Below are 20,231 nucleotides of genomic sequence, written 5' to 3' on the forward strand. Positions count from 1 at the left end.
AAAATGCTGTACCGTGCGCGTGCACGCGACAGACGCGCTCATCCCTCGGAACGGGAGAGGAGGTCTCCAGGTTACGCCGGCAGGAAAGAGGGAAGCCCGCGGCAGCGTCGCCGCAGGGCCCGGGAGGCGGCGGGGGGTGGCCAGCGTGCTCTCTCCTACGCCAACCTCTCTACCAACGCGCGTAATCATGCGTGTTAATTACGCGCGGCCGTTATAATGGAGGCAGGGGATTGTGAATCCCCACAAGCTACTAAAAGAGCCTTTCAGAGTCTCAACTTCGGCGTTCATCATGACCCACGCTGTAGGTTGTGGGATTCGGGCTTGCTGCGGCTGCCCTTTGGGGGGATGGGGGTCTTTGGGTTATTCTTGGGGGGGAGGGGGGGGGATACCGGACACGGGTTATGCCGGCCTTAATTCGCGGCGGCACTCTTGGTGTCCGGGGGAAGGGGAGATGGGATGTTGGGAGGGGGAGGGGGGTCATCATCGTCGTCGTGGAGTCGCTCTCGTCGTCCTTGTCATTGGCTCCGTCGCCAGCGCTGTGGCCAGCCGGTCAGCAGGCCCGGTGGTGGGCTACAGTCTTGCAGCCAAGCCGGACTCCTCCAGGAAGGCCAGCAGGAGCCGGTGGGCTGCCAGGGGGCTCCTGGCCGGGAAGAGCAGGTGCTCCTCGGTGGCAGCAGGAAGTCCGAGGGCCCGGTAGCCTGCCTCCATCTTGCGACGGTGGTGGGCGTGTGCCGGGCACACACAGAGGAGGTGCCCCAGCGTTCCTGCATCACCGCAGGAGGGGCATGCTGGGGTGGGGGCCCGGCCACGGACATACATCTCCGTGGGCGTCCAGGAACCTTTGCGCGGCCGCCGCCCGCTTCCCAGTTCTCCCCGTTCCCTTTCTCCCGCCTGAGGCGGCGGAGAGGGGCTCGGACGACTTGTCACTGTTTATGATGATGATGATGATGATGAACTGGTGGCCATGCCCTTTGAAGCGGGTGGACACTCACACAGTATCGTTCGGGCCACAGCTCCGCCCTGGCGTCCCAGTGGCGGTTCTCATTGGCGCCTTTTGGCGGGAACACGGCACCGCTTCGACAGCCGCGCTCGCGCGACTGTCCGAGCGGAGCTCAGAGAGAGACCCCTCCGAGACATCGCAAGGTGCGTACGCAACTGTTCTTGTCTGCCGGCCTTTGTCCGCGCAGACCAGTGTGTACTCGAGTTCGTCTGCTCCGGGTCGTACCTGAGAGCGCAACTCGAGCCTGTCGATCGTGATCCAACGGTCCGCGACAGGCGTACCTTGCGGTGGTTGCCCACACTCTCTCAAAGGAACCCTTTGGTCACTGCGAGAGAGATCACAGCACGCCCTTGCGTGCTTGCGGCGCGCACTCCGTGTCACTTGTGCGCGCAGGGGAGCCTTGCTCCTCGCGCGCTCCCTTGACACGGTGACTGCGTATGTGTGTGTATGTGCGTTTGTAAATATGCGTATGTGCGTTTGTAAATATGTGTATGTGTGGGCGTCTGTGTGTGCCGCTGGAGGATGGCGTTTCAATAAACGTCTCCTTTGTGAACTTGGAGGTTTGTGTCCGTGCAGCGCAGTGCTCTCCTCCCAGTGGAGGTTGAGTGCGCGCTGCAGTGTTTCAGTGCGCGCGCGGTGACGGCTGATCGGGGCTTCGGCTCGCGCGACGCTCGAACCCGCGGTGGTTGGTGGCCTATGACCAAGTAGAAACCACAAGGTTTGCAACACAAGCGTCAGCTTTATTCGTAGCAAAATACAAGGGGTTCGCGGGGGAAGCGGCCAAACACGTGGTTGAGAGTTCGATAACGACCACGCCCACCAACTCTGTGTTACAAAATTTCCACGCACTGCAGAAACAAATCAAGAGGGTTGAAATTAACCCTCTTTCGCCATTTGCGTACACGAAAAGCTAGACTTACTTTCCAGGCACACATGCAAACCGACTGTAGAAACAAGATTAAATCCTGAAATCGTTGCAAATGTTGCATTAAAAGCACCAAAGATTGCAATCGGCAATACAGATCTCCGAGATATACAATCTACGACAAAGGCCGTATCGTGTTTGCAGCCAAAGGGAGGCGTGCAGGGAAGTCAGCTTGGTCTGGCGAGACAGCTCGGCTTCCGTTAAAAAAAAAAAAAAGAATAAAAAGAGCAATAAGAAAAGAAAAGATAAAAAAGAAAAAAACTTCATTAGAGTGCTTTGCTCTACGTCGCTCTCTCAAAGTGAAGGCCCACTTAGGACTTCACAAAGGGCGAAAATGCACACCGCCTGGAAGTGTTCTGCTACATCCTAATCACCCGTCATGTCTATGATGGGTGTATAGCCCGCATATCGAAGGGCCACTCCGGCATTCACCGGGCCTGCACTCGCGGCCACAACGTCACGGTCGTTTCCGGACCCCATGGTTTTCCATCTTCCGTTGCCTTGCAGCACCACGGCGTCGCACTGGCGGCCCACCTTGTTCAGGACGTCCAATGTCAAAAGGTCAACTCGGATGTCCTGGACAAGGACTAGGTCCCTGCAGACCGGACAGCGCCAGGATGGCCGTATCGTGAGCTCGTTGGTGCTCAGGTAGGCTAGAACGTCGAAGCACTGCAAATGCTGACAGCCGACTCCTCGTCCAGGCACCCGCATCTTGCGTTTCGTCAAAGGACAGCGAAGCGACACCTGCCAGCAGCAAGGGACAGAACGCGATATTGCCGATTGAGTGCATCAACCATACACACTGCAAAAGGGTCGAAAACTGGGCAAGTTGGTATTGATCCATTTAGTTGTGGCACCCCAAGAACGAGGACTGAGACGAAGGAGGAGAGAACAAGTGCTCACTATCAACTGAAAAAAAAAAAAATTATTGGGACACGTAAATTATATAGAAGGCAGAGTGAGTGAGTGAGTGAGAGAACTTTATTAATTGCTCGGAGATCTTTTTCTTATATAGAAGGCAGAAAAAAACGAACACAAAGAACAAAAACATGTGACCTGCGCAGTCCAGTTCGAGTCGAGTCAAAAACGTTCGAGTCAAAAAGGGACGTGAAACAACTCAAACTAATTATCAAGGGAAAGTGCATCTGCAAGAAAATTATACTCTGAGTCGAGTAATAACAATGAAGGCGTGCTCACGCATTTAGAGGGTGACTTAATTATAGCTTTCGAACTCTTGCACATAAAACAAAAAAAAAAAGCCAGAACCAATTATGGCAAACAGGATCTTGAATATCAAGCAGTAAAATTACTAAACCTTCATGAACACAGGATTGATCTTACGTTACCATTTAATTCCTTCAAATCAGCATATAAAGCATTCCTAAAGACCACAGAATATATTTATTGAATATAGGTGCACCCATCTGAATCCAAATGATCCGTTTTTCTTGATGATTTTTTTTTTCCTTACAGTCTATGTCGTCATGTTATTTCCTGTCAAATACAGATCCATATTTTTATTGCATTTTTCTTCTCATCTTCGCGCTGTCACATATTCTCTTATGTGTTTGTTTCGCTCCAAAGTGGTGTTATACTGTAAACTGCATTGTGTGTTGATATGTATCTTGTATATCTATTTTCTTTTTAATTTGCTGTATTGTTAATCAGGACATTTCCCTTTGTATGCATCGTAACGTGTTGCCTGTTGCGAGCTGCACATGGGAGCCTTGTCAGGTTACACGCCTTTTGCCTCGTCTTCCACTTTCACTTGAAAGGAAAAAATAAAGTGAACTGAACTGAACTTATTCTAAAGGCCTCTATAATCCCCAGTGCTGTTTTATGCCTTTGTCTCCACAGAACACGTGTTTCATCTAAAAGTGGAGTCATGTCACGTTTTTGTTCTTTGAGATCGTATTTTTCCGATTTCTACATAATTTGCGCGTCCCAATAAATTTTTGTCAGTTCTGTCCTGCTTCGTCTCAGTCCTCGTTCTTGTGGTGCCACAACTAAATGGAAACTTATGCACATGCAGTGTACACATGACAAGAAAAATGTTATACGTCGGCAGTAACGTGATTAATGGATTCCAATAAGAATTTGATGTTTGGTTTCTCCATAGCAAGAGTTCCATGTGATGAACAGTTTGGGTCATCAATGGTCGACACGATCCTTGACGGGAACAAACAATGGCTATCTGTTCTTTCTCAAGTTGACTACAATTTGAAATTTTATAGTTTAACGACACATCAGTATGCGCGGCGCAGGGGCTCGCCGCATCAAGTTCTCCAACATGTGCACCGACATCGTGCGGCATACGAGCGTTTTTGTATTTTACCCCCTCCGAAATACACGTCCACTGCGTCCGGGATTCGTTTAAGATGACCAGCTGAAGGCCAAAGGAACTGAACCACGGAGGCGCGCCCAGCAAAATACACGTCTGGGACTTATTTTGCAGCGTGCCACTTTCTCTTGGTCCGCTGTAAGTGCGACAGGGGAGATCATATGCAGAACGTTTCAGATAGCTTGAGCCAAAATGCGTGGTTGACTGAAGCTGAGTGAAATCGACGATTTAGTTAGCTGTCATGCGGCGCTCATCTGTGAACTATTATAAACGGCATGATCCATTAATTAACTATAGTAATAATTACTGCCATATTTGTATTCACTTCAGGGTCAATTGCAACTCGTTGCGTTGTAGAGGAAGTGCAGAAAGAACTACTACAGTCTTTTTTCTGCCAACGTATGACTGCGGAGAGAAGTAAACGGAGCATGATATTGCTCGGTAATGTCTTAAGCGCTGCCTAACTGAAACTGGCTGCTGTGATGTGTGCAACTTGTAGTATAGGCGCTAGTGCACTCTCTCACGCACGCACAAAAAAAGATATTCATTACGTCCGATGGGGAAGGCTTGAGTTCAATTAGAACGGAACAGCGTTCTACATTTATGGCCACCCCTGTACATTTGCGTGGTCCTGTCCTTCAGGCATCGAAACACTAATTAAAAAAAAAAAAAAACTTCACATTGCTCATGCGCTGCATATTGCAGCGCTTCCAACTGTCTTTCGAATAAGCGAAACGTGCGCCCTGATTCAAGTGAGGGGCCACCGCTCATTTCGACAGGATATCAAATAAAACAAATTACGGAAGCGGAGGCACTGCGCTCCCTCACCCTTATTTTTTATTTCGTCTTTGTAATGGGCAATGGCCCAATAAAAGCGTCTTCGATCTGAGTAGGCTTTCGGTGGGCTGTCCATCTCTTCTCTAAGATCGTGGCGAGCGCTTTTCATATCCCGGACGAATGGGATTTTCGTGTTATATGCTGAAAGCGGTGTCGGCCGCTAATTCTGATAAGCTCAGCGCTCCTCCTTCGCTCGTTCAAAACATGTGCGGAAGCGCTACAACACTGTAAGCGTGGGCTTTAGTAAGCATGATAAAAGATGTAGGCATGGCATGCGATTCAGACATGGCAGGCGAATAAACCTTTTTTTTTTTCATCCCCAGAATGCAGCATAGTCCTGAGTGACAGAACCACCAGTGCGGATTCGACACTGAATTTATACCTCATTATCGACATCATGCAGCCTAAGTTCCAAGTATGTACCCACTCCGGGACAAATGTACCTTCCGTATCCTTCCAAAAAACCCTGCCGTGTGTCTTCTTAAGACACCCTAAACTTCCGCAAGCTTCCAAAGATCGAGTTTGCCCAACCAAGTTATGGCACGCCCTAATACGCTTCAGTTATCTTGCCTTCGCAACACATGCCCTGCCCATGCCCTTAACTGCTTTCTGATTTCGATTATATGTCCTTAACTCGAGCTTGTTCCCAGCCTCATTCTGCACCCTTTCTTTCTTTTGATGTTGCGCCGGCCACTTTCTTTTCCCCTATCCGCCGCGTTGTCCTCAATTAAAATAATTAAAATACACGCAAATAATTTTGTATTTCCCGCTATTGTAGAAGGAAACATTTGTAGGTCATTCAAAGCATGGACTTACCAGCGACTCCTCCATGTTGACGTCGTCATTCTGTTGAAACTGAGACCTCAGAAGGGCATCCGTGTCTTCCGGCTTGTGCAGGTACGGGGCGCTGCCGTCGGTCGAGCGCAGCAACTCCTCCTCCGTGACCTTCTTCACTACGTTGACGTGGACCATGATATGATCCGGGATAAGTGTGTCCCAGAAGGAGAAGGTGTTCACGACAGGCCCAGATAGCAGCGGCGTCATATTTACCATGGTGCAAGGCAGGTCGCGGTATATGTCGCTGTTGATACACGCGCTAACCTTACGGTTGCGCAGAGAAGGCTGTTGCGGGTTTAGCTCGAAAGTGGCAAGCACCATCGCCGATTCATCGTCGTCCCAGACTTTCGCAGGACAGGCTCCACGGTAGAAGGTCACTTCTGATGACGGGGAATAATGAAATGCATCCAGGTTCAGCTGCCAGACGGAGCGGTAAAATGGCTGGGCTGGCAGCATCGTGCCGGTCTTCTAGATACTCCTAGTGTCCGCAGGTGATGAGAAACGCACCAGCAGCCCGGAACGCCTCGAACACCTCTCCTGGAATAATTCGTAAATGAGAATTTTTTTTTTATTTTCTTTCAATGCACACCAGCACTCGCGCACTGACTTTTATTCACAGAGAAAGGGAAAAAAAAAAAAACTAATTTTTCCTTCCTCTGTGTTTTTCTCCTTTGACACCTCAGACGAGTATGTGTGACGCAAATCAGCATCACGCAGCTTCGGCGAATGTGCTGGCACCTAGAAATCTCAATGAGAGAATGAAACGACAACAATAGTTCCTAATAATGACAGACGCGCATGCGCATTCCTGCTTCTGTCAGCGACAACGTTTCGTAAAGGAAAAGGGAAAGATAACAATCCATCACCCCCTTTTCGAATGAACGTACAGGGTCGCTCAATATGAAAATGAAATAGAGCAAAGTTCGAGCATTTAATAAATGAATACTTCATAAGTACTTGCAAGCACACTTTTTTATTTCTCTAAAGTACATTTCCTCATGGCGCATAACATTCAAAAATCACTATTTCAGTTGACAAATAACCAATTAATTCGTCTTTTCTGCAAACTGCTCGTTTCCATTCATATTGAGCGCCCTTGCCCGGCGTAAAGCCGAGATGCTTTCCCTCGTGTCTCTCAAGATATGTTTACTTTGTGCACGTGTGTCACTATTGCATATAGTACTGTTGAAGGAGACAAAGAGAAGGAACTGCGATTTCTTCACAACCTAAAAAGAAAGTTCTCGAACTGAAAACAAAAACGAAGTTAGCTCGGTGCCGACACGGTGCTGAAGTTTAATTACAGAATGACCACTTTCACCGAAAACAGAGCCCTTAAAAGCTAGAAATGATTGAAAAAAATGGAAAACTAATTACCGGTGTGGGCTTGGGTGTTGAAATGGAGTGTTTACAGGAAAAATATGTGCGCCGACATCGTTTTGAGTCGCTAACTTCGACGCGTTGGCAACCCGTCCTTTTCGGTAAGGACGTACCGCTGCGGACAAAAGTAAATTGAGCACGCTATTTCTTTCTAAAATCTTTTGCTAGTTGCATAATTGAAACTGGATTATGGTATGTGCAGGCTGGTAATAGACGCCAGTACACATTCACTTCTCAAGTAATGTTTTGTTATCTCCAACACAGAAGGCGTGATTGTAATCTGAACCGGAAAGCGTGCTCCGTTTACTTATGTCTGCTCCTGTACATGGCTGTCAATTGACTGGTGAGAAAGCTTTCAAATCAAAGCTTCTCAAAACTTTATATAAATTCTCCGCAGTGTCCCTTTAAAGGGGGATAGGACAAGACGGACCATTCGACGACGGGCATTGAGTGACGTCACATTTCATTTTCGTTCCGTGATGTACCAGTACAAAAATTAGCTTAGACGTAAGCAAGATGCGGTGGCGCTGCTGTCACCAGGCTGGAACTAAAGCTGGAACAACAGGTGTGACAGGGGATGAAGAGGAGGCTTAGCGTCCATAGGAATATACGGAAGCAAAATATTTCAAAGTAGTTGTCTGTGATGTATCTCGGTGCAGAGAAACAATAAACATCCTAGAACATCTTGCGAAAGTATAAAACGCCATTACAAAGGTGGAGTATATCGAAATTGTTTTCTTTTGCTTTCAGAGAGCCCCAAAAAAGGCGGCTGGTAGCTAAAAGTTAGCGAGCGCTTTGAAAAAAAAAAAAAAAAAAAAGAAGAATGGGTGACGAAGTCACAAAGTACGCTACGTAAAATTAAAATCGATTTTCACAAAACGAAAGCAATAAATATGTGCTGTACAGCCGGACATTATTCGCTCGGTGCCTCTCCTTATTCTTCTTCTCGATGTCTATTTGATATCTCCTTTCATTTGTCCATAAGAGCATGGTAGAGACGAAAAAAAAAAAAACATTTGTGTATTGCGCACATATTCGGCTGCGAAGTTAGCCCGTATTCTCTCTTGTTTGCATACTATGGAACTGCAACATTCTCCTCTGCGCTCGGTCGTCATGCATCCATTTTCCTTCGAGATGGTGCAATCGTGTTTATTTTTGCTCAGAATGCAAGAAGATTGTGGTGAATTGGTTCGCCGTCTATGTAGAAACATTTGGAGGGTTTCTGTCAGACGTGGTCCATATTCGTATCACTTGTTTCAAAAGCTTTGATCATGCTATTTTGTGTTCCGTTGTCTGTTTACAGCGTACACTGTGAGTCCGTGGTGGCACGTGATAGACTTTTCACAATCGTTTCTCGTTCCGTAAAATCAACACCATAGAGAGAGAGAGCAATCTTGGCTCTGGATATTGAATTCCGAGAATGCCCCTCAGGTTATACACGATTCTTCATCGAAGAGTGTCAGCAATATTGAAATAAGAATAGGCGCTCTGAGATCGCTACAGCATAGTCAGCGCTCGTGTGCATCAGAGTATACTGCTGTGACAGTTTAACCAATACTGCATAGTCAACTTTTTAAATGTTACGGTTAGGCTCTTTTTATTGAGGGGCTTGACCACTGTATATAATACCTCAGTTTTTAGATTTTCGAAAGCGCCATTCTGGTGGCTTCTGCAGCGCACTCGGGCAAACATTAAACTGAGTTTCCACAGTCGGTAATATTTTTATTTATCTATTTTATTTATTTTTATTTTGAGATACTGTCGATCCCAATCAGGGATTTTTACCGGAGTGGGTTCATTTGCTCATACAGGCATGCACACATACGTACAGAAGGCATACACACATATGTACAGAAGGGTAAAATCGAAAGCTCTTACAATAAAAGGAAAAAGAAAAGGAGGCGAGCTTATGAAAAATGAAAGATACAGTCATTCACAGGTTGACGTCTTCACAGGTTCACATTATACATAGAAAATAAAACAAACACAACAATGATGTCATCACTTCCTCGTGGTTGAAAATACAGAATTTCCAGCAAGTTCAACAAACTTGTCGATAGTGGACTGTGAGACCACTTCCTGATCTAAAGAGTTCCAGTCTCGCACAGCTCGCGGGAAAAAAACGAGAAACTGTATGTGTTATTAGCGCAAAAATATTCTTGAAGTGTGAGTTGATGCTTGACGAGTTTCTCTGGAAGAATTAAAAGAAATGTAAGTGTCAAGGTTTACTTTATTCTTGTTATGCAGAATGAGATACAGAAAACGGCTAGTTAATGTATGAATGCCGATCTCGGCCAGCATCTGCGTCGGCGAGTCGGTTCGCCTATATCTGTTACAGATATACCAGCCCTACAGTAACAATTAAAAATAAAGCTACCAACGTCAGATCAGCTAACCAGCCTGCTAGTTAGCGCGTCGTAGCTGTATTCAGAAGCCACATTGCCACTGACAGTGCTATGCAGAAGAAAGCGCTCCTCTAACTCAAAAAGCATATATTATTTTACTTGCTACCACTCTTCGGGTAAACATCATTTATATTATATAATTATTGTACAAGTTTGTGTGAAATTTACGAGCCGTTCACACATATGAATTCAAACCTATATGAACATTGCCTCCACGAAATCTTGTGTATAGCTAATGAATGTCTTATTTTGATAAATCATAATACACACTTAAGAAAATTTAGATTTTTTTCCATAATGCTAATTTCTTCGCGTACAATACATTTTTAATGCCATCTAAGATGGTCGACAGTAATCTTATAAATACAGCAGTACAGCTAGAAGCAATATAAGAGGGAACACGTGAGCGCATGGCCTCCACGTTTTGCAAAGCTGGCACTGGCATGTGATAAAAATCAGCGATAAAGGCGCATGCAAAGTAAGCTTAGACGGCTTGTTTTTCCCAGCATTCTCTTGGTGCCACCCATTCTCGTCTTCTGCTGGTGGCAGCGCTTTGCGAGATGCGAAGGCCACGTGTTCCCGTGTTCTATATTCCTTCTATAGCTCTACATCACTTAATTTCACTACTCTATCCGGAACGCCAAATTCAATTCTGCATGCACAACTTCCAAAGTTTAGCATATCGAAAGAGAAATCAATTGATGTTGCCAAAAGCGGCACTCGAGACTCGGTGTGGAGACAGCCAGAATCCCACAGGGAAGCGATAGCGAGAAAGGACAGGGGGAAGAGGTACATTGAAAACTGCACAAAAATTAAAGAGCACTGCAGAATCTGCATCGGAGTAATACAAAAGCACGGATGCTGCTGTTGGTTGCTTCTAGTTGCTTAATTCACTTCATGTTTACCCATTTTAGTCTTTGGCACATTCAAATTGCGCGCTAATCTCTTCCTATGCCCTTTTTCGGCTCTACTTCCGGTTGTGTGACCCTAATTGACTGCCTTAATTTACTACTTTAGTCTTTGGTACTTTCAAATTGCACGCCAATTCCTTCCTATGCCTTTCTTTGACTCGACTTCAGGTTGCGTGACGTCAGTCAGTTAAGGTGACGTCACATCCTTTACGTCACCTTAATTGACTGATTTAATTAACTATTTTAGTATTCGATACATTCAAATGTGGCGCCAAGCCATTGGCTAATAAGACCATTGTCGACTTTACATTTTTTGCCTCCAATTAATTACCTAATTAATTTATTGACCGGACACAACATTACGTCACCCTCTATCAATACACACTATTCATTAACCTTTACCACTTCTCAATTACACACATCGGCTGCGGACACGATTTTGCTGACGCGGTCTGCGGACAGAAATCTGTGAACATAGAGAAGTAATGCTTTCGCATTAAAAAGAAAAACTTCACCGTCTACCTGCACTGCAGGCGAACGGACGGCTACTGTTTGTATATCGCCCACACGCAAACTAGAACTACACTGGTTTGGGCCAGTCGGTTAATAGCCTTGTTTTCTACTGAATACGGCGCGAAAGGGCAAGAAGGAATATAAAGCAATAGGACTGGCGCCAACGTTCCACTAGGTTTATTCCACGAAACCCCAGCATTTATATGAAGCACGTCCATAATCGGATACAACTCAACTACGAAGTAGTGAACGTTTCTCAAAGGATGCGATGCAGCAAGTGACGTCGTGGAAAGACCTGCTTGGGCCCCGCCATTCGCCAGATTGTTGCTTGCCCTTCCCGATAGCATGCCAGAGGGAAACTCGTTTCCAAGAGTTCTGAGAACGAAAGGAAAACGACAGGCCTTTGTCCCCACTATAAGGACGATTGTTATTTGTTCGCGGTAGTAAGGAAAGGGGTGGGGAGGGGGATATGGTGCGGCATGACAAAAAAACCTGTTTATACTTCTTCTCACAAGCTGTTTGCAGCACTGCTAAAGGCTGGGGAGACGTAGTCCAATCAGGATCACCCTCACCCCTGGACACTACAATAGATAATTGTGCTCCTACTGTCACCACAATTCCCTATTGCAGTACACATGATCCTGATTGCAACAGGTCGCCCCAACCTTTCGCAGTGCTGCAAAGCTTGTGGTTCCAGGCGCGCACTGCAGAATAAAGGAACAAATCTTTTCCGACCTGGTTCATTTAGGCTTGTTAGCATTTTTCGTGTCATGCCAAGAAATTTTCTGCGTGCTTTATACCGCACGCAGAAAATTCAATTCTCGAAAACTAGATCCAGTTTGCGTTTTCTTCCACAGGTTAAATTTCTTCTGAAACAACACACACAGCAAATTCATGGATTCCAGTCTTTATATGGAGAGCAATAATTCCAAGAAAAAACAAGTCAACTTCTTGCTCAATTAATTCGCCGTTTGCGCTAGTATTGCAGGCGAATTTATCTTGGTTCGTGCCAGCATAATCTGCTTGAATGCACCTTGATGCGCCGCTTACACACCGAGCATCAACGCTTTTTGTTGTCTTTTCTGATTAACAACACATTTTTGTGTACTAAAAACAATATATTTTTTGAAAAAGCTTTGTGCCTTTAGAATAATCACCCAATTGTTTCATCATTAATACTCCCTTTAGCACTCATAAAAACGGACGCTGAAACATTGAAACGCAGAACTGTTATCATCATCATCATCAGCAGCAGCAGCAGCCTGACTATACCCACTGCAGGGTGAAGGCCTCTCCCATATTTTTAAGAGCGCTGACATCACACGGACACGCATGCCTTCTGTGTTTTGTCTCCATCGACTTCTTACAACTTCATTGTCGTATAACACCAAACATGACCAGTAAATAAAGGTTGTGGCCTTTGCAACCTTCCGCGACACTCCGCAGCATCCTTATTGTAGCGCTAATTGTAAGTGGCGTTACCCGAAGGTCTACTCAACAGGGTTGCAATCTAAAAAGAAAAAAAAAAGCACTAGCAGGTGCCCCAATACTCGTAAAAGCACGTAGTTATCTTCAGTTGATCCATCTTCAACTTCAGTCAAGGACTTAGGCAACTGACAGACGCCTGGAGAGTCCACAAACTTCCACGCTTATCAATCAAGAAAGCGGAGAGGAACGGCAGGAACAAAGCATTTGGTCTGCCAATGTTTTGTACTTATACATGAAATAAAACAAAATGATTGATAAATTACAATGCGAAAAATAACTCACCGGTAGGTAGGAATGCAAGTTGGTCAGACTGTGACTTTGCAGACGAGCAGCCGGTAACACGTACACGAATGAGGAACTAATGAAGTCTGAGTACAGGAGAGAAACGTCCGATCGGTCGTGTCTCATCCGATGTGTCTCAGCAAGGTCCCAGAAAACGTGCCAAATGTCGCGTGTTCTTCGCGCAAAGGAGCACGGGAATGTTTTTGACCAGGTCCTGCAGACGCACACGCGGAGGGTGAACCTATCGGTTAGGGAAATAGGATCATAGCTGGGCACCAGTGTGCCTGCGATTACTGCACCCTTCGTCTATTCATCATAACACTCTGCGAGTGCCCATTGTCGCCCCGCAATTACCCTATCCCCCTAAGCGGTAGGCGGCCGTCCCCTACACTGAAACTCTCAATTGTCGCTTCCTAGTAGCGCTGGCAGCTGACTCACATGGTCTTTGGAGTCACATGAACTACTGTGATGACGTTTCTTCGCAGGCACAAAGCGCACATACCGACTCTGCGCATACCAAATCGCCCTTTCCGTCATTCTAGTAAAACGGGTTAAGCCCAGAGATGACAAAGAGATATGAAGGAGCCAAGATGCGACATACAAAGATAGTGGCAACAAAAGACTTCCGCGACGCAGAGAGCTAGCTGCGACGCAGTTTCGGGTATTTCTCTTTGTTCGGCCGGACCAGATATTTTCCTGAACCCAGAAAATGTCAGCATGGCTGCTTCGGCCGTCTCGGAAGGGAGACTTGTGTTTCCTGAAATAGACTAGTACCTAGTACGCCTTCCGAGGTGAATTGTACCCACAAATGGTCGATATGGAACCACTCGAGGGGATTCTACGCGCCACCAATCACGATATAAAAAATTTCGTGTTTACCCTCGCTTGAACCGATTAATAATCATGAAAATACTGTTTGGCCTAGTTTTCTTTTTTTTTTTTTTTTTTGCGGTTTCGCAAAGGTAGACCAGAACCGAGTTTGGCAGTGTGTTAAAGATCTTTATTGTACGGCATACAATGTGAGGTACCTACATGTCATCAGTTCGCATCCTTATCGCAAACTGGCCTCTAAATTGGCTATAGGGACCGGGCGCCCGTTGTACGGCGCCACCGTCGCCTCGGTGCAACAGCGCCGACCGCGGCGGAGTGCCGAAACAGCGGAATGGCGAGGCAGCTGCAGCGGCGCAGTCGTTTCCGTTCTGCGAGGCGTTTTTGAGCCTGTCCCTACCCGTCGTTTTGCGGTGTGGCTTTGAGAGCTTTGCTTCTTTGAGTAATCGCAAGGAGTATTTTTTGACGGGGCAATCTTGGAAATGAAAAGGGCCGTTCTCGGCAGGGCGTGCGTGTTTTATTATTATTTTTTTTTGAAACCGCTCGGCGCATACTCGAAAATGCCGCGTGCGTGATTTCACCATGCGCTAGGAACACCTTCGTTAGGCACTTGTTAAGGCGACTTCGAAGACGGGAATTGCGCGTGCACTGCGCGTCTATCTTATATTAGGTCTAGTCGAAATTGCCTGAAGATAAAATACCGCCGAGCCGTGTAGCCGTGGCGCCGTAGTAGTGGTAGTTGTAATGGTCAGCGTTCATGTAAAATGAAAAAGATGCTGCACTTGTCTTTTTTGGTAATAGCTAGGCTCAAACGATTCAGAGTAAAATAATAGCAAATGATACGCCAGTTTCAACCTTGCAACGAGAGCTGTAAAAGGAGAAAAATAAACAAGCAGGACAAAAGTAGGATCCTATTTATGGCTGGAATAGCAAACACACATATACTTCCAGGACTTCCTGCACAATTACGCTACAATAGCTCACTGAACCCGGCCTTGAGACCATCAAACCTAATCATAATATAAGCCAAATGAGTAATACCACCTCAGCATCATTTTTACATATACAACAATGCTCTTGTTGAACACGTCGGAGCTGCTACATATAATTGACTTTGAAAATATTATACTATGCATGCCTTTCTCCCGACATACTGCGGAGGTTGTGAAAAGAAAAAAAAAAATTTCCTGCTAGCCTTCTCTCAGCGCAGGAAGTTCAATGCGATTGACCGCGCCTGCCTTGAACATCTGAAGGCAATAGTCCAATACTGTCAAACTGTTAAATACAAAAAAAAAAAGAAAACACAGTGTAATGTGTTGTAAGATAAGCAACCGACAACTAAGAGGGCGTTCTATTGTTAAATGAATCCCTTTGATGGCTCGTTCGCTAAGGTGGTCTACTTCCTCAGCGTTCCACGAACTTGCGGGGTCGATACCTAGCTGACCTCGATACCTGATGAGTGTGAGGGGACACGACCATGTATGTAGTTTTCTATTTGCACGTAAAGGAATCCGGATAACTGAAAGCCATTCCTTTTACAACTTTGTCACTGCAGCGCTCCGGACTGGTGCTAAATCTATCTCCATTGGCCATAAAAGCAATTTCTGAGAGAGGTCTTGTCATACTACGCCACAATCAGGAAATCTCACGTTCACTAAAACGCCGATAAGAAACACATGTATTTAGGCGGGCCAGGAAATGGACACTGCTGAGAAAATACGTAAAGCCGTGTCAGGTGCAACGTGAATGCGAAAAAAAAAAAAAACTGCTACACGGCCTTCGAAACTAAAAAAAAATGCTACGTTTATGCTCGTTTCCACAAATTAAATTGTATTTTTTTTCTTGTTCGACTTTTATATGAAGCCGATAGCAGATTTTGTGACCATGCGGTACTGATTGAGCTGTGAAATGAGCGATTTTATTAGGCGAAATGGACATGCCACAAACAAATGTTAACAAATTCTAAGAGTATCAACGCAGAGCTCTCAGCGCATTTTCATTGGTTGACAAACGAAAAGAGGAAAAATGACAAGATCATGGTAAAAGGAATTGTTCATGTCTCCTATCTGCTCTTTCTGTTAAAAGAAAAAAGTAAATTATCTTTGACTATGTCAGCGAAAGTATCCACACAAACATTGTCTCTGCCCATCACTGAAGATCGTAACGCAGCCCGAACGACGATGGTGGAGCTGCCTTTTCTTTTTCCGTGCTGGGGTTTTCTTGTACACAGGCGGAGAAATGCTAGCGCTGTAACTTACGCTGTTGGGTTACTTCGATTTCCAATTGTCAATAAAGTGACTACAGATGAAGGAGTGCGGCAGAAGGCACAGAGCATCCGGTAGCAAGCGAAATTTTAAAAATTCGGCACTTTCCATGACCACACAGTAACCAAATACGTAGATTCGTGCCTTTGCCTTTCAAAGAACCATGCTTAGGTCACCCGCCACTCATGCTTCTGTGGAAACCCGTAGAAATGAATCGACTTAAAAACGTCCGACGAGTTTGCGCAGCTGCCAGTAGAGCCAACAGCGCACCACGCTTCGCCAGCCTTGTTCGGCCAGATTTCATTTCACTGGACATATTCACACAACTAGCCCAACTTTCTGTTCACTTGAGGATATATTCACCCACAACGTCATCTAAACCTTAGGATTTCTAATTTTCACACAAACCAACGACTCCAATGCGCTGGCAATGCGCCGGCCGGGGCCGGCGCATTCCGGCGATTGAGCGATGCGCCGAGAGGCGGCGCCACCCGTTCAGCTGCCCGGTCCCTATAGCAGCATGGTGGCCAGTATCTTCCACGCGCCTTTTGGGCCAAATCTAGCGCAAATTATGGCGTACCAACCTGGCAACATTGGCAAAACGGTGAACATAAAGGCCGCGTGCGTCGCAGATCGCAGTGGGATGCAGTGCATGGAACGATGCTGCAGCGCATTTCAATATTGCTATTATAGTTGAATATTTCTATAGTCGGATACAGGTCAAGAAAAAAGCGGCAAATAGCCCCCTCCAGCCAGTGGCATCACTTCAAATGTGTGACGTCACGGCATACACGGGAAAAGAAAAAAGCGAACAGAAAAACGTGTCTTCCACGCTCACGGTCTCGCGGACTTTTACCAAAATGGCCGCCTCCGGTTGTCGCGTCCATGGTCGCGTCCGTCTCTATATGGCATCTGCCATGGAGCCCTGCGAGGGGGCACCGCTGATGCAGTGAAGCGCAGAACAAAGAAGCGGCTTCATGAAAACTCGACAGTGCTGAAATTGACCACCAGAATCCGTCGCTTTACTTGTTGTACTCTGATGAGCAAACGACTATCGATGGAATTGGGTAAAGGTGCATTTTTGCCGGAACTCACGAAGCATTTAGGAACTATTTGCCAGGACGGACTCGCTCGAAGGAACCATGTTCCAAGAGCTGTGTCGTAGGCCATTGACGATGTGGTACTCCACTTGCTCCGTGTGCTCGGCGGCTCCTCACAGGTGACACCCAAAAGGACCCCAGACGCTCTCCTCGGCCAGCAGCGGCGCCCACAAGCGCCGATCTTGGAACGTGGCCGGTTCGCAAAAGTTCGCCACACAGCCGTCGTAGCAGTATGGAAACGTATTTCTTCGTGTGAGCCGGAACAAACGCCATCCGGTCGTCGCATTCTTGACCGACTACACATCCAATGCACCACCACCTTTGAGGAACGGGTACGAGCGCCAGAACCCTGGAGACGCGCCCTCAGGGTCAGACCCATTCCGCGCAACATGTCACTCTGATCATAATGGCCGTCGCCAGGCGCGTGCGGAGGCACTGGAGCGGCATTATGGTAGACAGCAACATGTACACTACGTGGACATTGCCGGTGATTTACCGCGGCAGTGGTCCACAACACCAACACAGTGGCATGGACTCAAGTTCCAGGCCCACAACGCAACATACGCGGAGGAAATCGCGATTATGCTCATCCTCTCCCTCCCACAAGTAAAATACATCATTACCGACTCCAAGGGGGCCTATCGGAATGAGCTGGGTTGGGTACCCCCTCCAGCCAAGCGCATTCTACAAAATTGTTGTCAGTCAAGCGACCCTCAAAATTGTAATCTCATCTGGGCCCCCGGCCATCAGGGACTCCTGGGCAATGAGTTAGCCAATCAGGCGGCCCGCGCGCTTTCTCCCCGGGCACTCAAACTTGCTCGGGAAGTCTACTCCGAGCCCACCCAATGTCTTATTACATTCAAAGAAATTACTACATATTATAAGGACAGCCACCGCCGCTTTCCGGAACCTTATAAAGGTAGAGTAGAAAAGCACCATTGGAGGTATTGGGGTTTTGCTACACCGGCGAAGCTGGTGCCCGTTGAAAACATGGACCTATGGTCGCGTGATGGGCCGGGTGAGTTTAGTCTGCTGTGCAATGTATAGAGAGCCTGGTCCTTTAAGGCAGTGGTCGATACGCTGTGCCAAGCGACGTGAATAACAGCGGGCGAGAATTAAGACAGTGATGTCATCTACATCTGCCCTGTACACCAAGATAAACTACGCCAAACTAATGCTTTCGCACGTTATGCCATGTTTAGCCTCTTTAAATCTCGGCAATTTTTTCTCAACTTGGTTTTTCAGAGGAGAGGAGGAAAACATGCACGGCACGTGGAAAAAGTGTCCTTTTCCCCCCTCCCGCCGGTTGATGTGGGCCGAGCCCCGGGCTCTGTCCTAGATGCGCTGGTCCGGAAATTGTTTTTCTTGTACGTATAGCCTTTGTCATAAGTGTAGAGCCCAGGAGGTCTGCTTCTGAGCAATGTAGTGGCGCTGATTTAGCATTAGTGGAGGTCCTTCCCACTGGAGAGGGTAGGATACAAAGTCTTCTTACCCTCAAGGGATTCGGGACACTACATTACAAGCCGCACGAAGTTTTGACAAAGACTACATTTACTCAAACCTGGCGCAGCATTATTTTCGTCAGCGTTCACCAGTTTGTCGAAGCAAGAATATATCTACTGATTGGATTTGTAGAAAAATAAAAACATATGCTAAGTAACTCTTGTTTATTGCCCTGTGCAAATTGTGTGTGCGCACAGATAGGCCATCGTAGTGCATGAGACAGCAGAGCTATAGGTTATCGTGGCTTCAAGTACCACGAGAACGCAGTAGAATCAGTGTTATTTCGGACAAGAGAATCTCCTATGGAAATCAGTTCAGTATAACAAGACTGCTCAGCGCAGTCAAGCGTAGCTTTGGCCAGACACGCAAGCTAGCTTGGCTTTCGTCACCATTCAATTAGACGGCCCCGCGTTTCGTTATTTTCGTCAGCGTTCACCAGTTTGTCGAAGCAAGAATATATCTACTGATTGGATTTGTAGAAAAATAAAAACATATGCTAAATAACTCTTGTTTATTGCCCTGTGCAAATTGTGTGTGCGCACAGATAGGCCATCGTAGTACATGAGACAGCAGAGCTATAGGTTCTCGTGGCTTCAAGTACCACGAGAACGCATGCAGAATCAGTGTTATTTCGGACAAAAGAATCTCCTATGGAAATCAGTTCAGTATAACAAGACTGCTCAGCGCAGTCAAGCGTAGCTTTGGCCGGACACGCAAGCTAGCTTGGCTTTCGTCACCATTCAATTAGACGGCCCCGCGTTTCCATTAAAGCAGCAAGAAAAGACTCAATGTCTAGGAGTACGTTGGGCCAAAGCAGATACATTTGCTATTCGATATGTTGGCCAGAAATTGGGGTACCGGTACTGGGCCGCGTGGCAGGCATCCCTACACTACAGATCCCATAACAAAATACCTGTGTGTTGGGTTGGGTTTTTTGGCGCATAAGCAGCTAAGGATACCATGCATTAAACACGAGTCTAAAAAGACTTTTTTATTTAGTTTTATTTTTCTCGACTCTATTAATTTATTCTGCGTAGTTTGATCAAGTCATTTGCTTCCTTTAAAAGCATAAATACACGCGACAAGTCAACAAATCTAAAATCACCAATTACATTCCCTGAGAACGGATGTGCATGGCCATTATGAAATTCAGTACACTATTTTTCTTAGTTTCTCGAGTTTTGTGTAGATGAATATAAAATGTGATTTACTGAGAGCTCGTCTCCAGAGATTTCACAAATAAGTTTTAATTTAACGCGGTAAAAAAAAAAAATCCGGTGTCATCATCGGCGTTCTGAGCGATGCTTGCAGCTAACGTGGCCGCACACTGATTAGGCTTAGGGTAGTTGAGTGAAAAGAGTGTCAGTCACTGACCAAGTCAATATGAAAAAAGAAGACGTTTCGGAACCCCTACGGGTTCCTTGATCACGGAACCCGTAGGGGTTCCGAAACGTCTTCTTTTTTCATATTGACTTGGTCAGTGACTGACACTCTTTTCACTCAACTACCATGCCTGACCAGACGAACTTTCGTCGAACCCTTGACTACTTAGGCTTAGGGTAATAGCCTAACTTTACGTTTTACAGGAGCTGCCACCTCGGGCCTCTCCTTCCAGAGAGG

The 20,231-nt window shown here is 46.3% G+C and overlaps 1 protein-coding gene across 1 annotated transcript; it reads right to left on the minus strand.

Annotated features, from left to right (window-relative positions):
* Positions 1–2,199: 2,199 nt before the first annotated feature.
* Positions 2,200–6,473, minus strand: LOC146182420 (E3 SUMO-protein ligase PIAS3-like). Its single transcript, XM_084576000.1, has 2 exons — positions 5,920–6,473; positions 2,200–2,669 (listed from the first exon to the last, which is right to left on the minus strand). Exons 1-2 carry the CDS (start codon positions 6,394–6,396, stop codon positions 2,292–2,294), a joined length of 855 nt encoding a protein of 284 aa, XP_084432126.1. The 5' UTR covers positions 6,397–6,473; the 3' UTR covers positions 2,200–2,291.
* Between the last annotated feature and the right edge of the window lie 13,758 nt (positions 6,474–20,231).

The sequence above is a fragment of the Amblyomma maculatum genome, chromosome 8 (genome assembly GCF_055883805.1).
Source record: "Amblyomma maculatum isolate TAMU_Amacu chromosome 8, ASM5588380v1, whole genome shotgun sequence".
Classification (NCBI taxonomy): Eukaryota; Metazoa; Arthropoda; class Arachnida; order Ixodida; family Ixodidae; genus Amblyomma; species Amblyomma maculatum.